The sequence below is a fragment of the Stenella coeruleoalba genome (assembly GCF_951394435.1).
Source record: "Stenella coeruleoalba genome assembly, chromosome: 19".
Taxonomy (NCBI): domain Eukaryota; kingdom Metazoa; phylum Chordata; class Mammalia; order Artiodactyla; family Delphinidae; genus Stenella; species Stenella coeruleoalba.
Window position 1 is genome coordinate 43750366 of NC_137165.1, and position 18510 is coordinate 43768875.

At 45.9% G+C, this 18510-nt stretch overlaps 3 protein-coding genes across 5 annotated transcripts in view; 2 read left to right on the forward strand and 1 right to left on the reverse strand.

The window, feature by feature from the left end:
* EFTUD2 (elongation factor Tu GTP binding domain containing 2) overlaps window positions 1-12080 on the reverse strand; it is a 32926-nt gene extending 20846 nt beyond the window's left edge. The window contains exons 1-8 of the mRNA XM_079903983.1: window positions 11968-12080; window positions 8824-8932; window positions 5962-6127; window positions 5225-5303; window positions 2825-2900; window positions 2280-2345; window positions 1484-1519; window positions 257-347 (exon numbers count right to left, since the gene is read on the reverse strand). Of these exons, the coding sequence (XP_079760109.1) occupies window positions 257-347; window positions 1484-1519; window positions 2280-2345; window positions 2825-2900; window positions 5225-5303; window positions 5962-6127; window positions 8824-8928 (619 nt within the window). The 5' untranslated portion in view covers window positions 8929-8932; window positions 11968-12080. The remainder of the gene's footprint in view (window positions 1-256; window positions 348-1483; window positions 1520-2279; window positions 2346-2824; window positions 2901-5224; window positions 5304-5961; window positions 6128-8823; window positions 8933-11967) is intronic.
* A 236-nt stretch (window positions 12081-12316) lies between these two features.
* On the forward strand, window positions 12317-15787 carry DNAAF19 (dynein axonemal assembly factor 19). 3 transcript variants are annotated; one of them, XM_079905551.1, is made up of 5 exons: window positions 12360-12412; window positions 13127-13198; window positions 13854-14005; window positions 14406-14538; window positions 15213-15787. In XM_079905551.1, the coding sequence occupies exons 2-5, from the start codon at window positions 13169-13171 to the stop codon at window positions 15642-15644; spliced, it is 747 nt and encodes a 248-aa protein (XP_079761677.1). In that variant the 5' UTR covers window positions 12360-12412; window positions 13127-13168; the 3' UTR covers window positions 15645-15787. The 3 variants fall into 3 exon arrangements, with proteins under 3 accessions (XP_079761679.1, XP_079761678.1, XP_079761677.1); XM_079905553.1 differs by lacking the exons at window positions 12360-12412; window positions 13127-13198 and adding an exon at window positions 12317-12358; XM_079905552.1 differs by lacking the exon at window positions 13127-13198 and having other exon boundaries at window positions 12349-12412.
* A 134-nt stretch (window positions 15788-15921) lies between these two features.
* Window positions 15922-17917, forward strand: FAM187A (family with sequence similarity 187 member A; the record flags this gene model as incomplete). Its single annotated transcript, XM_079905603.1, has 1 exon — window positions 15922-17917. Exon 1 carries the CDS (start codon window positions 16673-16675, stop codon window positions 17915-17917), a length of 1245 nt encoding a protein of 414 aa, XP_079761729.1. The 5' UTR covers window positions 15922-16672.
* Window positions 17918-18510: the final 593 nt, after the last annotated feature.

Consider the following 18510-nt stretch of genomic DNA (forward strand, 5'->3'; position numbering starts at 1 on the left):
TGAAATGAGTAAGTGAATAAGATTCCCCCAAATTTAAATCTTCTACAGCAGAGTCAAGAGAGGAACAAAATAGAAGGCCTGCAGTACACTGCTGGCTAATTAACTAGTTAGAAGCAAAGGAGACAGTTAAAAAAGAAAATTAACTCAATGAAGGCAAGGGAATGTAAACACAAAGACATAATGCTCTGCTCTGTCTGGAAGCAAAAGAAACAAACAGGACAGGGTTCTGATGTTAAAAAGTCAAGGAATGTCCTACCTGGAGTGTCCATGATATTGAAGAGGTAGGATTTTCCTTTGGTATCTGGCAAGACTACTGTCACAGGAGTACTCTTGATGCCAACACCCCTCTGAAAGTCGCAGAGAGAAAGAGGGCGAGAGTGATCAAGGCTTCTTCCTATGCAGGAGGGATTCATTCTGCTCTTGGATCTTTCCAGTCGCTAGTAAATTACACTGATGTCTCTCCTTGTAATGGGTATGATTTTTACCTAGGTCTCTAACCAGAATGACCTTAAAGATGAACAATCTTGATGTTAAAAAGCACTGGGGCAACGGGGGCGCGGGGTGGGGATTTGGTTCAAATACAAAAAAGTAAAAATAAAAAAATGAACAAGCTAGCAAAGCAGTATTAAACCTTAATAGAGAATCCAGAGTCCTAAAATCTTATCCTCCTCATACACTGTAAACAAAAATAATTTAGCACAGTACAAGTAAAAAGAAACAATCTGCAGCACTTTAGGTTTTCTTAAAAATATACTATAAAAGCTGTAACAGAAAATAAGTATTAAAACAACTCCAGTCAAACATATAAATAAAAAAACAATAGTTAGTATCTGTTGAGTGCTTAACATATGCCAGCACCATTCAAGGTTCCTTTGGTTAATCACAGTACTTACACTCTTGTGCTTTCCATATGGTCATTTAAGAGAGACAGAAATAAAGAAGAGGGGGAAACAAGGGATTCGAGGGGAGGGACAAAGATCCAGATGGAAAGGAAGACCAACCAGTAGGAATGGGAAAGACAAAAATGTATGCTCACTCCTTTATACAGAAGAGAAGCCCAAAGACAGACGAACCCATTCTCCAGGAGAAGCTACTCCCAGAAAGATCAACATATGGATGGAGTCACGTTACAGATTTTAAGGACGATGTCATTTTAAAAATCATGTTTAGCTTCTGCAGAACTTATAGCATAAATGTACACATGACCTCTTAGCATTTGCCCTACTTGGCTAAATTAAATCCAGCCCAGGATAGGAGGGTCCCCCCTTTTACCCTACAGTTTGCCTACCCAGCTCTCTTTCAAGTTATAGATCATAGGATGACCGAGAGAAGCAGGGAGATAAAGAGATGAGGGGTGGGAGTGAGGGTGGGGAGGTGTGTGGTATGGACAAAATGTTACCGTAAAGCTCTTCTACATTCCCTACAAAACTACTACTGCTGGGCCTGCTGTGGACAACAATCAGACTTCCAAAGGCACACTTACCTCTTGCTCTGTGAAGAGGATGTCAGTGTAGCACAGCTTAAAAAAAAAGAACTGTAATTACCTCCTGAATTCAGACTCCTCTCCCACACAAACCATCAATCACTTTCCCTCACCACCTCCCAGCTCCAGGGTCTCTGCCTCAGGAGGAGAACAGATGGAAGAAAACAGGGTACCCCTACAGAAATTTCAGACAATGAGACCAGCACCCTCCCAGATGGAAAATGCTCCTGGGTGTGTGGTTTTTTGGGGAGTGGAGGAAGTCGCTAAAGACCAGGTATGACGGAAGAGCTAAATTATATCAAATGCACTGAATTTTTCACGGTGGTACAGGGAGACACGCCCGGCCCTCATGGGACCCTGAACGTCAAAACAGTCAATCTGGCCAAGATTGAACATTTATTGCACTGAGACTTGCAGCCCCACTTGGCCTCATTCACAGGCGCTTAACTTTATCATGAAAACAAGGTCCAACTGTATTATATTTATAGAGAGGCTATTAATACTATGACAGGAAAGAATAGGCTATCGAAGTCAGGATATATCAGAACAGAGGAGGGATCCCAAGCACAGAACAGATCATCCAAAAATACTGCGCACTAGTATTTCTGTGTTTCTGAGAAAGCTGAAGTTATTTTCTTAAGGTCTATTAACAGAAATTACAATTATAAAGCAGCGTATTATATGCATCATTTTTACAGTGAGAGTGGGAAGGTGGAAGAAAGGGGAAGGAGAGAGACACCCATCCCTGTATATTCTGAATGGTTCATCCTAAACCTTCAACAGAATTTCTACTCACATCTTGGTCGTAGCGCTTTCTGATTTCCGGGTGAGTCTGCTCTATTAAACAATCTACAAAACATGTCTGAAAGGGAAGAGAAAGTTAAGTTCTGCAAACCACAGAGAAAAATCTACTCTACCCTTCTCCCAGTTCTCACTACATCACATAATTTAGGGATAGAGAGGAAGAAGAGAGCAGGGAGGATTATGGGACAGCAAAGAATTAACATGAAGCCACAGGATTATTTTCAAATGAAAGATGAAATCTTTCTTAGACAACCATCCCCCAGGAAATGAAAACTTATAAAATCAGAGTAAGGCTCAATTTCCCCTCTTCTGTCCAGATGTAGACACAAGGCTCAGGCATGCAAGTGGCTTAGCTTTCCATCTGCTGCTCAGGAAAAGCTAGAATTTCACAGCTCAGTTTCACAATAGGCATGGAGGCCCCCCAGAGTGAGGAGGTCCAGCCTTATGGCCTCAGACCCCAACGTGTGACTCTGAGGGCTGAAAAAATGAGCAGAAACAAAGAGCAACCCTGTTCCAAGTAGCCGAAAGCTCTCTCACCTTGCCATGGTGGAGATGACCACAAAGGGTCACATTTCTGATCAGCTCCGAGTTATCCATCAGGTCTGCCAAGAAACTGAAAGGAGAAGGGAAAAGAGCAAAAGGGACTTTGCCAAAGGTTTTCAAATGGGGGGGGTGGTACAAAGGTGTTTTAGGTATTTTCGGCCAGGAACAACTTTCAGACCAACTGGAGAATGCTCAGAGGCAGAAGTGAGTTTCTACCTCCATACAGTTCTGTCTTTGGGAACGGAACGGACTTATTCATGAGGAGACACGACCTGTGAAACGTCATGGAGATTTCAACAGTAAAATAATGAAATTTGAAAAGCAAGCAAAAAGAAAAAACCAAATACCAGCACACACATACATGAGTACTGTTCAGTTCAAAACATTCAGGCTAGATGTTATACATTTATACCACTGATGCCAAGGGGACTTCAAATCACTTTGGGAGCTTTGCTTCTGAAACTGCCGTCACAGCTGGTTAACAAGGCTTTCAAGAAAACCTCATCTCAAAAAAAAAAAAAAAAAAGAAAACCTCATCTCATTAATGATGAGCAGAGGAGTTCCATTCTGATCAAAACCAACCCTGCCTTTCTTGCTTATCATCCGCATTACTTATGGTAAATAGCCTTCAGATGACTTTTGGCTCTGAAAAATCAAGCCTGCTTTCAAAGACTGGAGATTTTTTTAAAAAATCACCACTGAGAACACAAAAGAATGTGACGCAAGTTCTGAAGAAAACTGAAAGGTTGTTTCAAAAATGTGTGAATGGGGCTTCCCTGGTGGCGCAGTGGTTGAGAGTCCACCTGCCGAGACAGGGGACACGGGTTCGTGCCCCGGTCCAGGAAGATCCCACATGCCGCAGAGCGGCTAGGCCTGTGAGCCATGGCCGCTGAGCCTGCGCGTCTGGAGCCTGTGCTCCGCAACGGGAGAGGCCACAACAGTGAGAGGCCCATGTACCGGGAAAAAAAAAAAAAAAAAGTGTGAATGGGGGACTTCCTGGTGGCACAGTGGTTAAGACTCCGCACTCCCAAGGGGCCCAGGTTCGATCCCTGCTCAGGGAACTAGATCCCACATAAGATTCACATGCCACAACTAAGGAGCCCACCTGCCGCAACTAAGGAGCCCGTGAGCTTCAACTAAGACCCAGTGCAACCAAATAAATAAATATTAAAAAAGAAAAAAAAGTGTGAATGATGGCAGGTGAGCTGACCATTTCAGAAGGGACCTTACTCCTTCGGACATACAAGATGTCAACATGTTTTAAAAAAAAAAGGTTTCATTATCTAATAACGGGCCACAAGCTCCTCAATATATGAGAGCCTTATAAGTGCATTTCATCAATGAAAATATTTTCAAAAACAGTTTGCAGTTTGAGGAGTCTAAATTATTCTACACATATCTACCTACCTGTGCCTCCTTTTCAAAATAAAGAGTTGTTATGTTCCCAAAACACTTAGCAACCATACCATGTCAAAACAGGCTCTGGTGGCCCCAACACTGACAATACCCAATTCTGTCTCAAAGGCTGGCTTCTAATACCAAACTAAAGGTTTGGAAGAAGAGAAAATGGCTGAGGTCCAGATGAGAGCCAAGAAGAAAGTTAAGATCGAGCCTAAATATCTCAGCAACGATATAAGCTGAAGGAAAATTTTGGCAAATTGTAGGAAGAGATTTTTGCTTTCACAATAACTCACTGGCGCAGCACCATGGATGGACCTAGAGATTATTATCCTAAGTGAAGTAAGCCAGACAGAGAAAGACAAATATCATATGATATCACTTATATGTGGAATCTAAAAGAAAAAAAAAAAAGATAAAAATGAGCTTATTTACAAAACAGAAATAGGCCCACAGAGAAAACAAACTGACGGTTACCAAAGAGGAAAGAGGAGGGGAGGGGAGGGATAAATTAGGAGTTGGGGATTAAAATATACACAGTACTATATATAAAACAGATAACCAACAAGGACCTACTGTATAGCACAGGGAACTATACTCAATATTTTGTAATAACATATAAGGGAAAAGAATCTGAATCACTGTGCTGTACAGTGGAAACTAACACAACATTGCAAATCAACTATACCCCAATTTTTAAAAATTAAATAAATAATAAAGAGCTCAGGGATATGCCCTTTTACCCACCAAAATAAATAAATACATAAATAAAGCTGAAATCTGTCAGACTAGATCTGGCAGCAGGCAGCGACAGAGCTGAACCTGGTCATAGAGAGAAGTCGGCAAAATGACTCAGGCACAAACAGATGCCACTGCTCTCACCACCACCGCCCCAAAAATTCACTGTTTACTTCAACCACAAACCACCTCCTACCTCCACGAACAAACTGAACCTACAATATTCGTGCAGAGAGGCTGCAAGACCTTATAACTTACTCCATTTCATATACCGTGACAGGTAATGTCTGCTCCATCAGAGTGAATTTCTTGGTTTTCACCGGTTTAATAATGGGTTCTAGGAGGAAAAAAAAAAGTAGTGATGTGCAGGTAGGCGTAAAGCATAAAAATACAGAGCCCTATTCCATTAGACTGAGCTTTCAGAATGGATGATATACGACATCAATTTATGTTGTTCTCGAGGACCACTCAGGTTGAGAAAGTTCTGGGAACGCTGTTTGGCATGAGACACTGAAAGATCTTGAATTGTGGACTGAGGTGTTTGGACTTCATTTTGTGGGAGGAAGGGAGAGGGACTGGATATAGGATGAGGTCAATGTCAGTTCAAAATCTCTCCTTGTATTTATAAAATGCAACTACTTCCCAGAAGATCAATGAAAATTATTAAGGAAGTGGAAAATAAGCATTGTGAGGACTAGTTAAAGAAACTGGTATTATTTGGATGGAAAAACGTATCAGACCAGAGGGAGAACTTAAAAACAGTCTTCAAGAACCCAAACGAGTATTAGATAAAGAAAGAAGTAACACTTATTTGCTTGGTAACAAGCTGTTCTGTTGAATATCAAAACAGGGTTAATTGAATCTCAATCCAGAAATACCACCTGAAAGAAAAACTAGTCAGTTCATTCACTGAACTTTCAAGACTGCTGATGGCTATGAAATGAAGTTTTCTAGTTTCGATTTCACCTCTCACAGCCCAGTGCCTCCAGACTCACCTGTGAGAGGCTGGGTGTCCTCCTCCTGAACTATGGTCTCCACTTCAGGACCATATACCTCCTCAGCTGTGGGGTAGTACTTCTTGTCCTCATGCAGCACCACCTCCATCCCAGGGTGGTCTTCATCATGATCTCCCAGCTCGTCGTCATCATCATCATCATCGACCTAAAAGCAAGAGACGGAAGGAGGTTGGAAGAGGCATGCACTTTTCCTGCTCAGTGACTCATACACTACACGAGTTAAGAGCAATGACTTCACATGCCTGACAGCTTCTTATTTTGAGTTCTGTGCTACCGTCAGTGGGGCAGGTTCCACTCTTGCATGATCCTTCACAAAGAGAAGACTGTAAGCCATGGGTATGGACGGCTCTCCTGATTCAAATGGACCCTTTCTTAAATGCAGGCCATTGGTCACAAATGGATCAAGCTTGGAGGCACTTTTCTGGATATTGCCCTATGCCTCACATATTAGGAATCCCATAGGACGGGAGTTCTTTGATCACTATTTCTCTCTGTGTCCTGAGAACACAGCATGTTAAATGAATGAACTCTCTCTACGTATTCCTGTCTCTGTTGAATACTTCCAATAACAACAGTACTCACTCACAACACAGCCCAGTTCCCTGTTGGAAAGTGAGTCTTCGTAAATGACATCGAACTCACCTCCTTATAAATTAAAACCCACAGTCACAAGCAACACTAAACAAAGCTATGCCCTCTTCTCCTAAAAAGTCTTTCAAATGATTAAAAGAGGCTACTACATAACCCTTTATGTTCCAAAACACCCTGGTTAATTCACTCGCTCAACAAATATCTACTGAGCACTTACTATGTGCCAGGCACTGTTCTAGGTATTGGTAATATAGCAATGCAAAAAAGAGAGGTGATGACATTTGAGCAAAAATCTGAGGGAAGAGAGAATAAGTTCTACAAGTAAGTGGGGGAGAGCATTCTAGTTGGCTGAAACGGCAAATGCAAAGACCCTGAGTCAAGGGTACGCTGGCAACTTTGAGGATTAGCAAGGAAGCCAGTTCAGTAAATAATGGGGAGAACAGTATAAGCTGAGATCTCACAGGAGGTGATCATGTAGGATCTTCTGGATCATTCTAAGTAATCTAACTTTACTCTATGACAGTGCTTCTCAGCCAAAGACAATTCTGTCTCCCAGGGAACATTTGGCAATGTCTGAAGACGTTTCTGGTTGTCACAGCTGGCTCTGTGTGTGGGGGACCTAGTGAGTAGAAGCCAGGGATGCTGTTAAATATCCTATAAAGCGCAGGACAGCCCTTGTAACAAAGAATTATCTGGCCCCAAACCTCAATGGTACCGAGGCTAAGAAGTCCTGTTCTAGCAGTTCTGAGCAGAGGAGTAATATGATCAGGATTTTGTTTTAAAAGACTCACTCTGGTTCCCATACTGAGATATACTAAAAGGAGAGAGATTAGTTGGAAGGCTACTGCAGTGATACAGGAGAGAGATGGCAGTGATTGTGGCTTATGCCCAGAGGAGTAGCTGTGAAGATGGAAGGAGAGGTTGGATTCTGCATATATTTTAAAAATAGAGTAAAAAATGTATTCTAGTGAATTCAGAGTAGGAGTGAAAAAAAAGAGACAAGGTTTTTGACCTGAGCAACCGGGGAATGGCCCTGTCTTTACTAGATGAGGAAGACTGTAAGAGGAGGTTGGAGGCAGAAGCAGGGGACAGGGGATGGGGAAGCTCTGTGTTTAGGCCTTAGATATGCTAAGTTTGAAATGCCATATTAGACATCAAGTAGAGATGCCAAGTAGAAAGCTAGACATACAAGCCTGAGGTTCAAGAGAAAGGTCCAGGTTGGAGATATAAATTTGAGAGTCCTCAGGGAATAGAAGGGATTTGATATACTGGATAAGATGACCAGGGGAGTGAGTGTAGATAGAGAACAGGTATTAGGAATGGAGCCTTGGGGCCCATTGACAGTTAAAAGGTCAGGGAGATGAGGAGGAACCAGCGGCAAAGACTGAGAAGGACCAGCCAGAGAAGAGAAGGAAAACCAGGGGATTCCCTGGAAGCCAAGGGAAGAGAGTATTTTAAGGAGGGAGGGATCAGCTGGGCCAGATGCTGCAGACAGGTCAAGCAGGATGAGCACTGGGTCTGCGGCAGAGGTCACCGATGACCCTGACAAGAGCAGTCTGTGTGGAATGGGAGAGGCAAAACAACAAAACTTGGATTCAGAGAAAATGGGAGGAGAGGATTTGGAGACAGCAAGTAACAACTCTTTTGTGATGTGCCGCACTGGGAAACAGGGAAATGGGAGGTAACGACAGGGGGCTATAGGGTCGTGAAAGGATTTTATGATGAAACAACAGCATATCTGTATGCTGATGGGGATGATCTAGTAGAGAGAGAAAACTAATGACATGGGAGAGAGGGGAGAATTGCTGGGGTGAACATCTAGAGTAAATGAGAAGGGATGATGGAAAAATCAAAAACACTAGTTCAAAAAGACACATGCACCCCCAGGTTCATAGCAGCACTATTTACAACAGCCAAGACATGGAAACAACCCAAGTGCTCATGAACAGATGACTGATTTAAGAAGATGTGGTACATGTATACAGTGGAATATTACTCAGCCATAAAAAAGAATGAAATATTGCCATTTGCAGCAGTGTTGATGGACCTAGAGAATATCATACTAAGTGAAGCCAGACAGAGAAAGACAAATATTATATGATATGACTTATATGTGGAATCTAAAACACAACACAAATGAATCTATATACAAAACAGAAACAGACTCATAGACACAGAAAACAAATTTATGGTTACTACTTTATTGCTTTCTTAAAAAAGAGAGATGAAAAAAGTATATATTTGTTTTACCTCATCAAGATCTTTGGTCTCTCTGCCCAATTCATCATCATCTTCATCAGAATCAAGCTCTGGTCCAATATAATTCCCAAACTCATCATACAAGTCAGTATCCATGATGCTAAAATTCAAGGAGAAGAGTTAGATGCTGGCAAGGTAATCAAGGCCTCCGCCCTAGCCTGTGGCTGACCATATCCCACACACAGTCTCCTCTCCAGTTACATCAACCCACTGACTGCTCCTCCAAAGCCCTGCATCTTCCCCTCCTGTCTGTTCCACTCCTGTTTCTGTTTACATATACTTCACCCACTTCTTTTTTCTAATACTAAACAAATTTTAATTTTAAAATAATTAAATACCAGAAAGTTGCAAAAATAGTACACATAACTTTCTTTCTCCTAAATTATTTGCAAATAAGTTGCTGACACAATGTCTCATCGCCTCCTCATACTTTAGTGCAGCAGTTGGTAAACTATAGCCTGTGGCCAAACCTGGCCTGCCAACTATTTTCAAACAGTCCTGAAGGTACGATGTTTTTTATTATTTTTAAATAGTTGAAAAAAATCAAAAGAATAATATTTCATGACACATGAAAATTAATTATATGAAATTCAAATTTCAGCATCTATAAAAACAGCATTATTGGAACACAGCCATGCTCATTCTTTTATATTGTCTGTGGCTGCTTTCACACTGTAACGGCGGAGCAGAGTAGCTGCCACTGAGACCATATGGCCCACAAAGTCTAAAATATTTACTATCTAGCCCTTGACAGACAAAGTTTGCCAACCCCTGCTTTTAGTGCATGTGATTCCTACAAACGAGGACATTCTCCTACATAACCACAATACAACCATCAAAATCAGAAAACACTGACATATTACTACCACCTAACCCACAGGCCCCCATTCAAGTTTCACAGACTGTTCCAATAATCTCCTGCACAGCAAAGGAGCCAATCCAGGATTCCATGTTTGCATTTAGCTGTCATGTCTTTAGTCTCTTTCAATCTGGAACAGTTCCTTGGTCTTTCCTTTGACTTCTGTGACTTGAAACTTTTGCAGATTATAGGCTAGTGAGTTTGTAGAATGTCCCTTAATTTAAGTTTGCCAATGTTTCCTCATGATTAGATTCAGGTTATGCATTTTTTGGCAAGAATATCACAGAAGTGATGCTGTGCTCTTTTCAGTGCATCTTCTAACAAGTGGCATATGATTTTAATTTGTCCCATCAGTGGTGATGTTAACTTCACCACTGATTATGGTGGTGCCTACCAGGCCTTTCCATTGTAAAGTTACATGCTTTCTCTTTGTAATTAATAAGTATTTTGTGGGTTGTCTCCACTTCAATTCCAGAAATTCTACTCAAAGTAACAGGTCAAATACCACCTCCTTCAAGCCTTCCTATAGCCTCAATTTCTCACTCTCCTATACTGCTGTAGCCTTTAGTGTCTTTATCAGCATTTAATTCTGTCATGAATGGTAGTTAACTGTACTAATTACCCTCACCAATACCTATACAGCTTACAGTAATAGGCAACAGACCAGAGTGTGGGTTAATGGTCAGGGCTCTGGAATTGGAAGACCTAGATTTGAATCCCAACTTTGTCACTTAATAACTATGTCATTTCAGGTTATTTCACCTCTCCAAGCTTGTTTCTTTAATTGGAAAATAAAGTGATTAATCCCCATTGCATAAAGGGTTATGAGAATTAAGCAAAATAGGCTGTGTAAACAATTTATTACAGTTCCAGGCTCAATAAATGTTAGCTAGCATTATTTTTTGGCCATTCTTGAATACAGGAACCCTGCGTTCCTTGTGCCCACCTGCCAATGACCAAGACAGCGCTTCACCTAAGTAGAAACTAGATAAATGTTAACTGAACAGAATGTTTAATTTTGAAATACTGATACTTCTTTCATGAGGTTAATCCCGCCACCTCCCTCAATGCCCCTGTTGAGTGCTAACTGTGGATAAAATAGAGAATTAAGAGCTCCAAGCACTAATAATTAAATGTAAATTATTATAGAAACTTTCATATGCATAGAGATTCTTTTTACTTCCAAAGAGCTACCACATCTGTGCACATTTCATTCTCCCAAGACACCCATGAAATGCCTGCAGAAATTTTTACAGAAGGCTGTCCATGGAACAACCCACCTCATTTCTGCTTCAGGGCCACTGCACTTACTATTCTCTTCCAAAATGCTCTCCCCTTGGGCATGTATACCTTGTTCCTTCATCTCACCCAGTTCTCTACTATATAAAATGTTACCTTCTCTGAGAAGCCTTCCCTTGTCACTCTAAAAAAAGCTCCACCTTGGGCTTCCCTGGTGGCGCAGTGGTTGAGAGTCCGCCTGCCGATGCGGGGGACGCGGGTTCGTGCCCCGGTCCGGGAGGATCCCACATGCCGCGCCATGGCCGCTGGGCCTGCGCGTCCGGGGCCTGTGCTCCGCAGCGGGAGAGGCCGCAGCAGTGAGAGGCCCGCGTACCGCAAAAAAAAAAAAAAAAAAAAAAAGCTCCACCTATACACACATTCTCCAACCCCCACTTTCATTGTTTTATTATTTTTATTAACATTTATCATTAACTGACACGTATCTATTCGTGTATTTACTGTCATCTCTCCAACTACAGTTGAAGCAAGGACTGTTTTTTTTTTCACTTAGAACGGTGCCTGGCACAAAATAGAACCTCAATCAGCATTTGCTCAATGACTAAATGAGTGACTCCAACAAGGCACCCAGAAGATAGCTGACTTGCCCACAGTTGCACAAATTAGTTAATTTCGGTACCAAACTTCACCGCAGCTTCCCGCTACAACGCAGGCTCTCCAAGAAAAACAGAGTAAGGACGGAGAGAGCTTGGTAGAGAAAGGGTGAAGGCGGCACAGCTGGAAGAGGGAGTGAGACAGGTGCAGGGACAGTGCAAGAACGACCCCTGCCCCGGGAAAGGGTTTTAAAGATGGACAGGAGGGAACCCCGGAATCTGTGTGTGTGTGTGAGGGCGGTGTGGTAGGGCCTTCATTCCCTTTCCCGCCTCATCTGTAAAGTGAAAGGAGAAGACAGCATATAACGTCTCCTCCACATCTGCCATTATTTAATTTCCCATCCCACAGGAGCAACCTTCCCATGCCGTGGACCCGCGTCAACTCACCTCCCGCTGCTCAGCCAGAAACTCCGAGTAGGCCGCCGGAGACCGCACTTCCGTCCAACGCCGCCGCACCGCCTGCGCCAGCTATTCGGAAGGACCCCGCAGGCGCCGCGGTCGCGTTTCTGCCTCGGAGGACAGCCCTTTGCCTGTGGACCAGCTCGGAAGAATGCCGACCGCGGACACAGGAACCTGCGAGGCGGAGTTGTGGGTCCCCAAACCAAGGCGTGGGCTGCTCCAAAGAAAACAAGGTCCGAGGAGGCGAGAATCTGATCAGGCGCCTCGGGGCTACCCTGACGGGGGCCTTCGGGGAGGTCACGTGGGCAGGCTGTTAGAGCAGTTGCTGGGCAACCACAGCTGCTGGGCGTGGTCTACGCTGAGCAGACGTGATCTGGCGGTAACTGGGGATCCCCAAAGAAAGGAAACCAGGGTGCTGGCTGCTGGGGTGAAGGTCAGGGGGCAGGAGGATTAGGTGTTCTATTTATTCAGTGACTGGCAAGGGCTCAGAACTAGACAGGAGCCAGGACACCTGAGTTCAGTTCCTGGCCAACCCAGCCTCCTTCTTGGTCTTCAAGCTTACCCATGTTGGGGTGGAGGGGGAGGGAGGGGTTGGTTGTAGACCTCAAGCTTCCCGGCCCTAGGGCTGTTGATGATGACTTCACCACGTAATCTAGCTTAGTGCACTAGGAGTCTGATGGTCAAAGGGGTCTCACAGTAAGGAAATGCTAGAGCCAAGACTAGAACCCATATAGGTGATCTCCGTGTAGAACGGGTCAATCAGCCTCAGATATGCGGAGGCTGCAGAAGTACAGTGGCAGAGCTAAAGAGGTTGCCCAAGAACCTAGGAATCTGTGCTCCAGCCCTGGCTGGACAGAGGGATTTGGAAACGGGGATCATTGAGCCCCTTCTTCTGCCACCTCTACTTGATTTCCTGCTCAGTCACTGAATCTGGTTTGGGTGGAAAGTATCATTCCTCGTTAAAGACATTTAACAATGAGTGGAATTTTATCCCAGGGCTCAAGAGTAGGTTACAATAGTTCTGCTTTTGTGTGAGGGCCTCTATCACAACTCGCTATAGAGTGAGTCCATGTGGAAATGTGAAGGGGCTGAATTCTGAAATCCAAATGCTTCCTCAGCCAAAGCACCAATGCTAAAATATTTTTAGAGGCAGAATAAAAAAGAATGAAAAATTGCCGTTTAAAACAACATGGATGGACCTAGAGGGTGTTATGCTAAGGTATTATACAGCATTACAGGATATTATAAGTCAGACAGAGAAAGACAAATAGTGTATGATTTCACTTATATGTGGAATCTAAAACACAAATGAACAAACAAAACAGAACAAACTGGTGGTTGCCAGAGGGGAAGGGGGTGGTGGGGTGGACGAACTAGGTTAAGAAGCACAAACTTCCAGGTATAAAATATATGAGAATGTAATATACAGAATAGGGAATATAGTCAATATTATTGTAATAACCTTAAATGATGACAGATGGCAACAAGACTTACTGTGGTGATCATCTTGTAATGTATATAAATGTTGAATCACTATGTTGTACACCTGAAACTAATATAACATTGTATGTCAATTATACTTTAATTAAAAAATATTTTCAGAGGCAGAGAGCAAAATTAAGACAAGGCACTAAATTGAAAGTCAAGACTATTTTCAGTGGCAACAAATCTTAAGCAAGACCTCACTGTGCAACTCAGCTTCCCTCTGTAAAATAGAGACCTAGATTTTTATAACACCCTCCTCAAGATAAGTGACTAGACATCTAGAGTTTGACAGCTTTGGGGTCATTCTGTGGGCTGGCAAAGAATCCAGATGCAACCCCCCACCCCTGCTATTCACCCTCTGCTGACATTCATTCCCTTTGCCTTCCCAGGCACAGGCCATGAAAAGGAATGACATCATTGACTTCAAGGCTTTGGAGAAAGAGCTGCAGGCTGCACTCACTGCTGATGAGAAGTACAAACGGGAAAATGCTGCCAAGTTACGGGCAGTGGAACAGAGGGTGGCTTCCTATGAGGAGTTCAGGTCGGCTTACTGCCACTTTTCTCAGGCTCTCCTGTTATGGTTTACCATAGTGGATAAGAGCGTGCACTTGGAGTCAGACAATTCTGGGCTCAGTCTTGGCCGTACCTTCTGCTACCTGTGTGATCCTGTGCAAGTTATTTAACCTATCTGAGCCTCTGTTCCTCATCCGTAAGAGAGAGTAACCACCGTCATGATTAAATGTTATCGCACATAAGATTCTGAGCACAATATCTGGCACATGGAAAGTGCTCAAAAGTTGTCAGCTATTGTTGCTGTTGTTGTTATTATCATTGTCATATTGGCCTGCCAACAGGTTCAGCCGGTATCACACAAAGTCCAGCCACCTCACACCTACAGATGGCATTAGGTCCATCCCCTAATCTCTGTCCCTTGCCTGTAGGGGTATTGTCCTTGCATCACATCTGAAGCCGCTGGAGCCGAAGGACAAGATAGGAGGAAAGAAGACTGTGCCCTGGAACTGTCACACTATTCAGGGAAGGCCCTCCCAGGATGAAACCACTGAAATCTCCCCGGTAGGTGAGGCCCAGCAGGATTCTCTGCCTTAAACCTCCAACCCTGTTTTCTTATAACACATATGTTTTCCTTATTTCTCATGTAAAGCCAACAGAGGCAGGTTTCTGCCTCCAATCCCAGAAAGAAAAGCAACCAACGGGTGGTGAGGCCCAAACCAACCAGAACAAGTCAGAAAGGTGGGCTCAGCAGGCCCCTGTCGTTCAGTCCTTGTCCCACTCCCAGATCAGCTTTGGGTTGCTCTGCCTCGAGTTCTATGGTATAGAGCCTGTGACCCTCTGGCAGTGTCGGGAAGGAGATCCAGTCTGTCATATCCTTAATACTCATCTGGAGTTCCTTTCTCTCCTCCCGAGGTTTCCAATTACCCCCTCTCCTGCCCTGCCCAGAGTAAACTCTGACTTAGTCTTGCAGAGCAGGGCTATGTCCACATTCATCAGTAGGAAAAGTCTGGTACAACTGAGAGTCTCAAATCACAGCCTGGGTTCCTTGGGACCCTCCCTCCCCATCCCATCCCTTGTTCCCTCATCTGAAAATGAGGCCCACAGGGACCGCAGCCTTGCCAGTGCTCAGAGAGTGATACTAGAGCTCAGATGAAAATCCACAGGCTCCCCTCACTCTCACTGTCACAGAGCAGCTGGAGGAGCTCTGTACTCTCTTTCCTTCCTTTGCGATCCAGGAGAAAACACGCCTCCAGCCCGAGACCTCGGCTGAGTTCTACCGTGATTGGCGGCGATACTTGCGGAGTGGGTCAGAGCGCTACGAGGCCCTGCTGCAGCTCGGGGGCCCAAAGCTGGGCCGCCTCTTCCAGATGGATGTGGGGTTTGGACTCCTAGGGGAGATGCTGATGGCGCTGGCTGATCACGTGAGGCCAGCTGACCGGTGGGTGGTGCTGGGAATCCTGCGCAGCCTGGCCGGCACCGGCCGCTTCACCCTGAACCTGAGCCTGATGAGCCATGCGGAGAGAGAGAGCTGCAGAGCCTTGTTTCAGAAGTTGCAGGCCATGGGCACCCCCAGCCTGGAGGGGCGGGATCTGGGGGAGCAGCCTGGTGGGCTTCAGGAGGAGGAGAGTCTTCTGCAAGAGCTGCTGAGGCTGTACCATGTGGACTGATGGGAGCAGTTACCTTCAGAGGCCCCCAGTGGTCACTGGAGGCATTTTTCGTTGTCTCGAGGGCTCTGCAAGACTGTAGTGAAGAGCCCACACCTAACTCCCTCTGGTCTTGGAAGTTTCACAACAAAAGCAGTAACTGAGTTTTCCCTTTTCCTCCAGCCTCTTGGGGGCTCCATATTCTGAACTGTTAGATCCACAGGATGGTCAAGGGCCCAAGAAGTTGAAAGACGTTTGCTTCCCACCCTTAGAGTCTGCCAGTCTGCTAGCCCATGGCCCTGAGAGGTGGGTGAGCACCCAACCAAACACCGGTACCACCAGTTATAGCCTCCACTCAAAAAAAGGAAAAAGCAAAATTGTTAATCTTCCATGATAAATTAATACTGATCTCCATAGCTCTTAACAAGAGTATTTTTAACTGGAAACCAACAGAATGGACATTTAATCAATAAACGATCAAATGCTACCTCATTTGAGGTGCAGTATTTTTCTCTAGCTCCAGGGGCTGAGTTCCCGTGCAGGTTGGGCCTGGGAAAACCCCAAGCCATCAGCTCAGGCCTGGCCAGCCTCCCAGGCATCTTCAGGTGGCCAGATGTGCAGGTAGGAGGGTTGCCTTCAACTCCTGGATTAACCAAAGGGAGGACCTTTCCACCGGGCAGGCAGGGCAGGGCCTGGAACAGAGAGGCAGAGATTCCCCTGTCCTGGTACCTGGGCCCTTGCTTCTTATTCTGGCTTCCCCTGACCCATTCTTGAGTGAGTGCCAGTGTTCTAGAAAGGGGACAAAGGGCCAGGTTCTAGAATGGTTTTCCCTCAAGATCACGTCCGGAACCTTAGAAGGGCATCTTGTACATCCACTGGGAATAAATTGCCTTGTCTGTGGCAGCTTCCTCTGCAGATTGTTGCTTCTTTTCCTGGCTGCTGAATCCTTTCCTCATCTAGATGCCTCCTCCCAGCAGTGATTTCTAGAAGCCCCATAGGCCTTTAGTGCCTAGGTTCTGCCCCGCCCCCTCTGACTCTTCCCTCGCGCAGGCATGAACCTGGCCCAGGCCACTGTGCTCCTGTGGGTGTTGGGGAGCCTCCAGGCCTTTGAAATCGTGGAGAAGGAGAACATTTTTCAGAGGACCCCCTGCCCAGCGTTCCTGATGTTCGACAATGCAGCCTACCTGGCTGACATGAGCTTCGAGCTCCCCTGCCACTGCAAGCCCGAGGAGGTGTCCGCTGTTGTCTGGTACTATCAGAAGCACCTCGGCAGCGGCCACACCAAAGTGCTGACGGACTTTGATGGGCGGGTCCTGACGGAGGCAGCCCAGGTGCGCGTGGGCAGCGACATGCTGGTCCGCTTCAGCATCCACATGTTCAGCCTGTTGGTCTTCCAGGCGCAGCCCGAGGACTCAGGCTTGTATTTCTGCGGCACCCGCAAGGGGGACTACTTTTACGCCTACGACGTGGACATCCAGAGCAGTGAGAGGATGGTGGCCACCTTCGAGGACCAGGGCCAGGAGCCCTTCGCAGATGAGTACCACGGGAGCCTCCGTGTCTTCACCACCTTCTGGGAGTGGACCCCCTGTGACCGCTGCGGGGTGCGCGGGGAGCAGTGGCGCATTGGCCTGTGTTACCTGCAGAGCCCAGGCCTCTCCCCCCGCTACCGCAAGACACTGCCCGACGTGGTGTCCTGTGGTTCACGGGCTGTGCCCAGGCAGCTCCGGGCCAAGGCCAGAGACCACGTCCCCGAGGTGCTGCTTCGGAGCTGCCTGGTGCCCTGCGAGGAGAAGAAGAAAATCCAGGAGGGTGTGATGGCCCTCTTCAGCTACGTGGCCAAAGTGGGCAGCCGGCCCTGGTTGCCCCCGGTGCCCATTCAGTTCCACCAGCAGAGGCTGGGCCATGGACTAATCATCTCCTGTCCCGGGGCCCGGCCGGAGCATGCCGTGGCCTGGGACAAGGACCAACAGTACCTCTACCGCACGCAGTACCTAAAGGGCGTCAACAGGTCCATGAGGGTGTTCATCGACCACGGCAACCATCTCCACATCCGCTTCACCCACCTGGAAGACCGGGGCATCTACTATTGCTGGCGGCAGGGCGTGCGCATCGCTGGGCTCCGACTGGGCGTGACATCTCGAGGCCGCTACCCAGTCTCGTTCTCCAACCCCGAGATTCGGGCTGCCCTGGTGCTCACCCTGATAGGCTACCTGCTCATCACGGCAGTCTTCATCACTATTCACCTCTGTCGTTGCTGCTGTTACTTATTCCGCTGTTATCCCAACTTCTCCCCCTAGGCTCTCTCTTCCCAGCTCTGAAGACCAGTTGTGCTCAAATGTGTTTGTTAAATGGTACCAGATGCCTCTGGATAGGCATCCTGAGCTGGGATGTGTGGCAGGGCATGTGGACAAAGTTGTTAGCTATAACCTGCTCCCTGCTGTCATGAGCGAGTCTGAGACCCAATCCGGGAAGTGGGGAGGCCCGAGGCTGGTGGGAGATGGGGGGCTGAAGCGAGATGGAAGTAGCCAGGGTGCACGTGTCTTCTGACTTCAGAGAAGGAAGAATTCTTGTGAACCTAACATTTATCACCTGTCTGGTGTTGAACAGTGTTTAACGTGCTTTATTTTCTTGCCTTCGAGGATTGCTAAGTGGGCGGTTTGAATTGGGGGTAGCAGAGGGAGGAAGAAAAGAGTCGGGGTACCTGGTGTGTATCCTCTTTCCCAGCCTCATCCTGGGACTGGCAGGTAGAAATGGTGAGTTTGGGAATACAGGTAGAGACTACAACAGGGGAAATGGGTGAGGAAATTGGAGACTGAATTCAGGACTTTCCTGCCAGATTGCACCCAGGCTGGGGGCTGGGGGTGAGAAGAGGGGTGGGAAGCAAAGGCTG

Coding starts and splice junctions, on each gene's coding strand:
- DNAAF19 (XM_079905551.1), top strand. CDS start 13,169: ATGGATGGACCTAGAGGGTGTTATGCTAAG. Junction 13,199..13,853: donor CTAGAGGGTGTTATGCTAAG/GTATTATACAGC, acceptor TTGCCTTCCCAG/GCACAGGCCATGAAAAGGAA. Junction 14,539..15,212: donor AAACCACTGAAATCTCCCCG/GTAGGTGAGGCC, acceptor TTTGCGATCCAG/GAGAAAACACGCCTCCAGCC.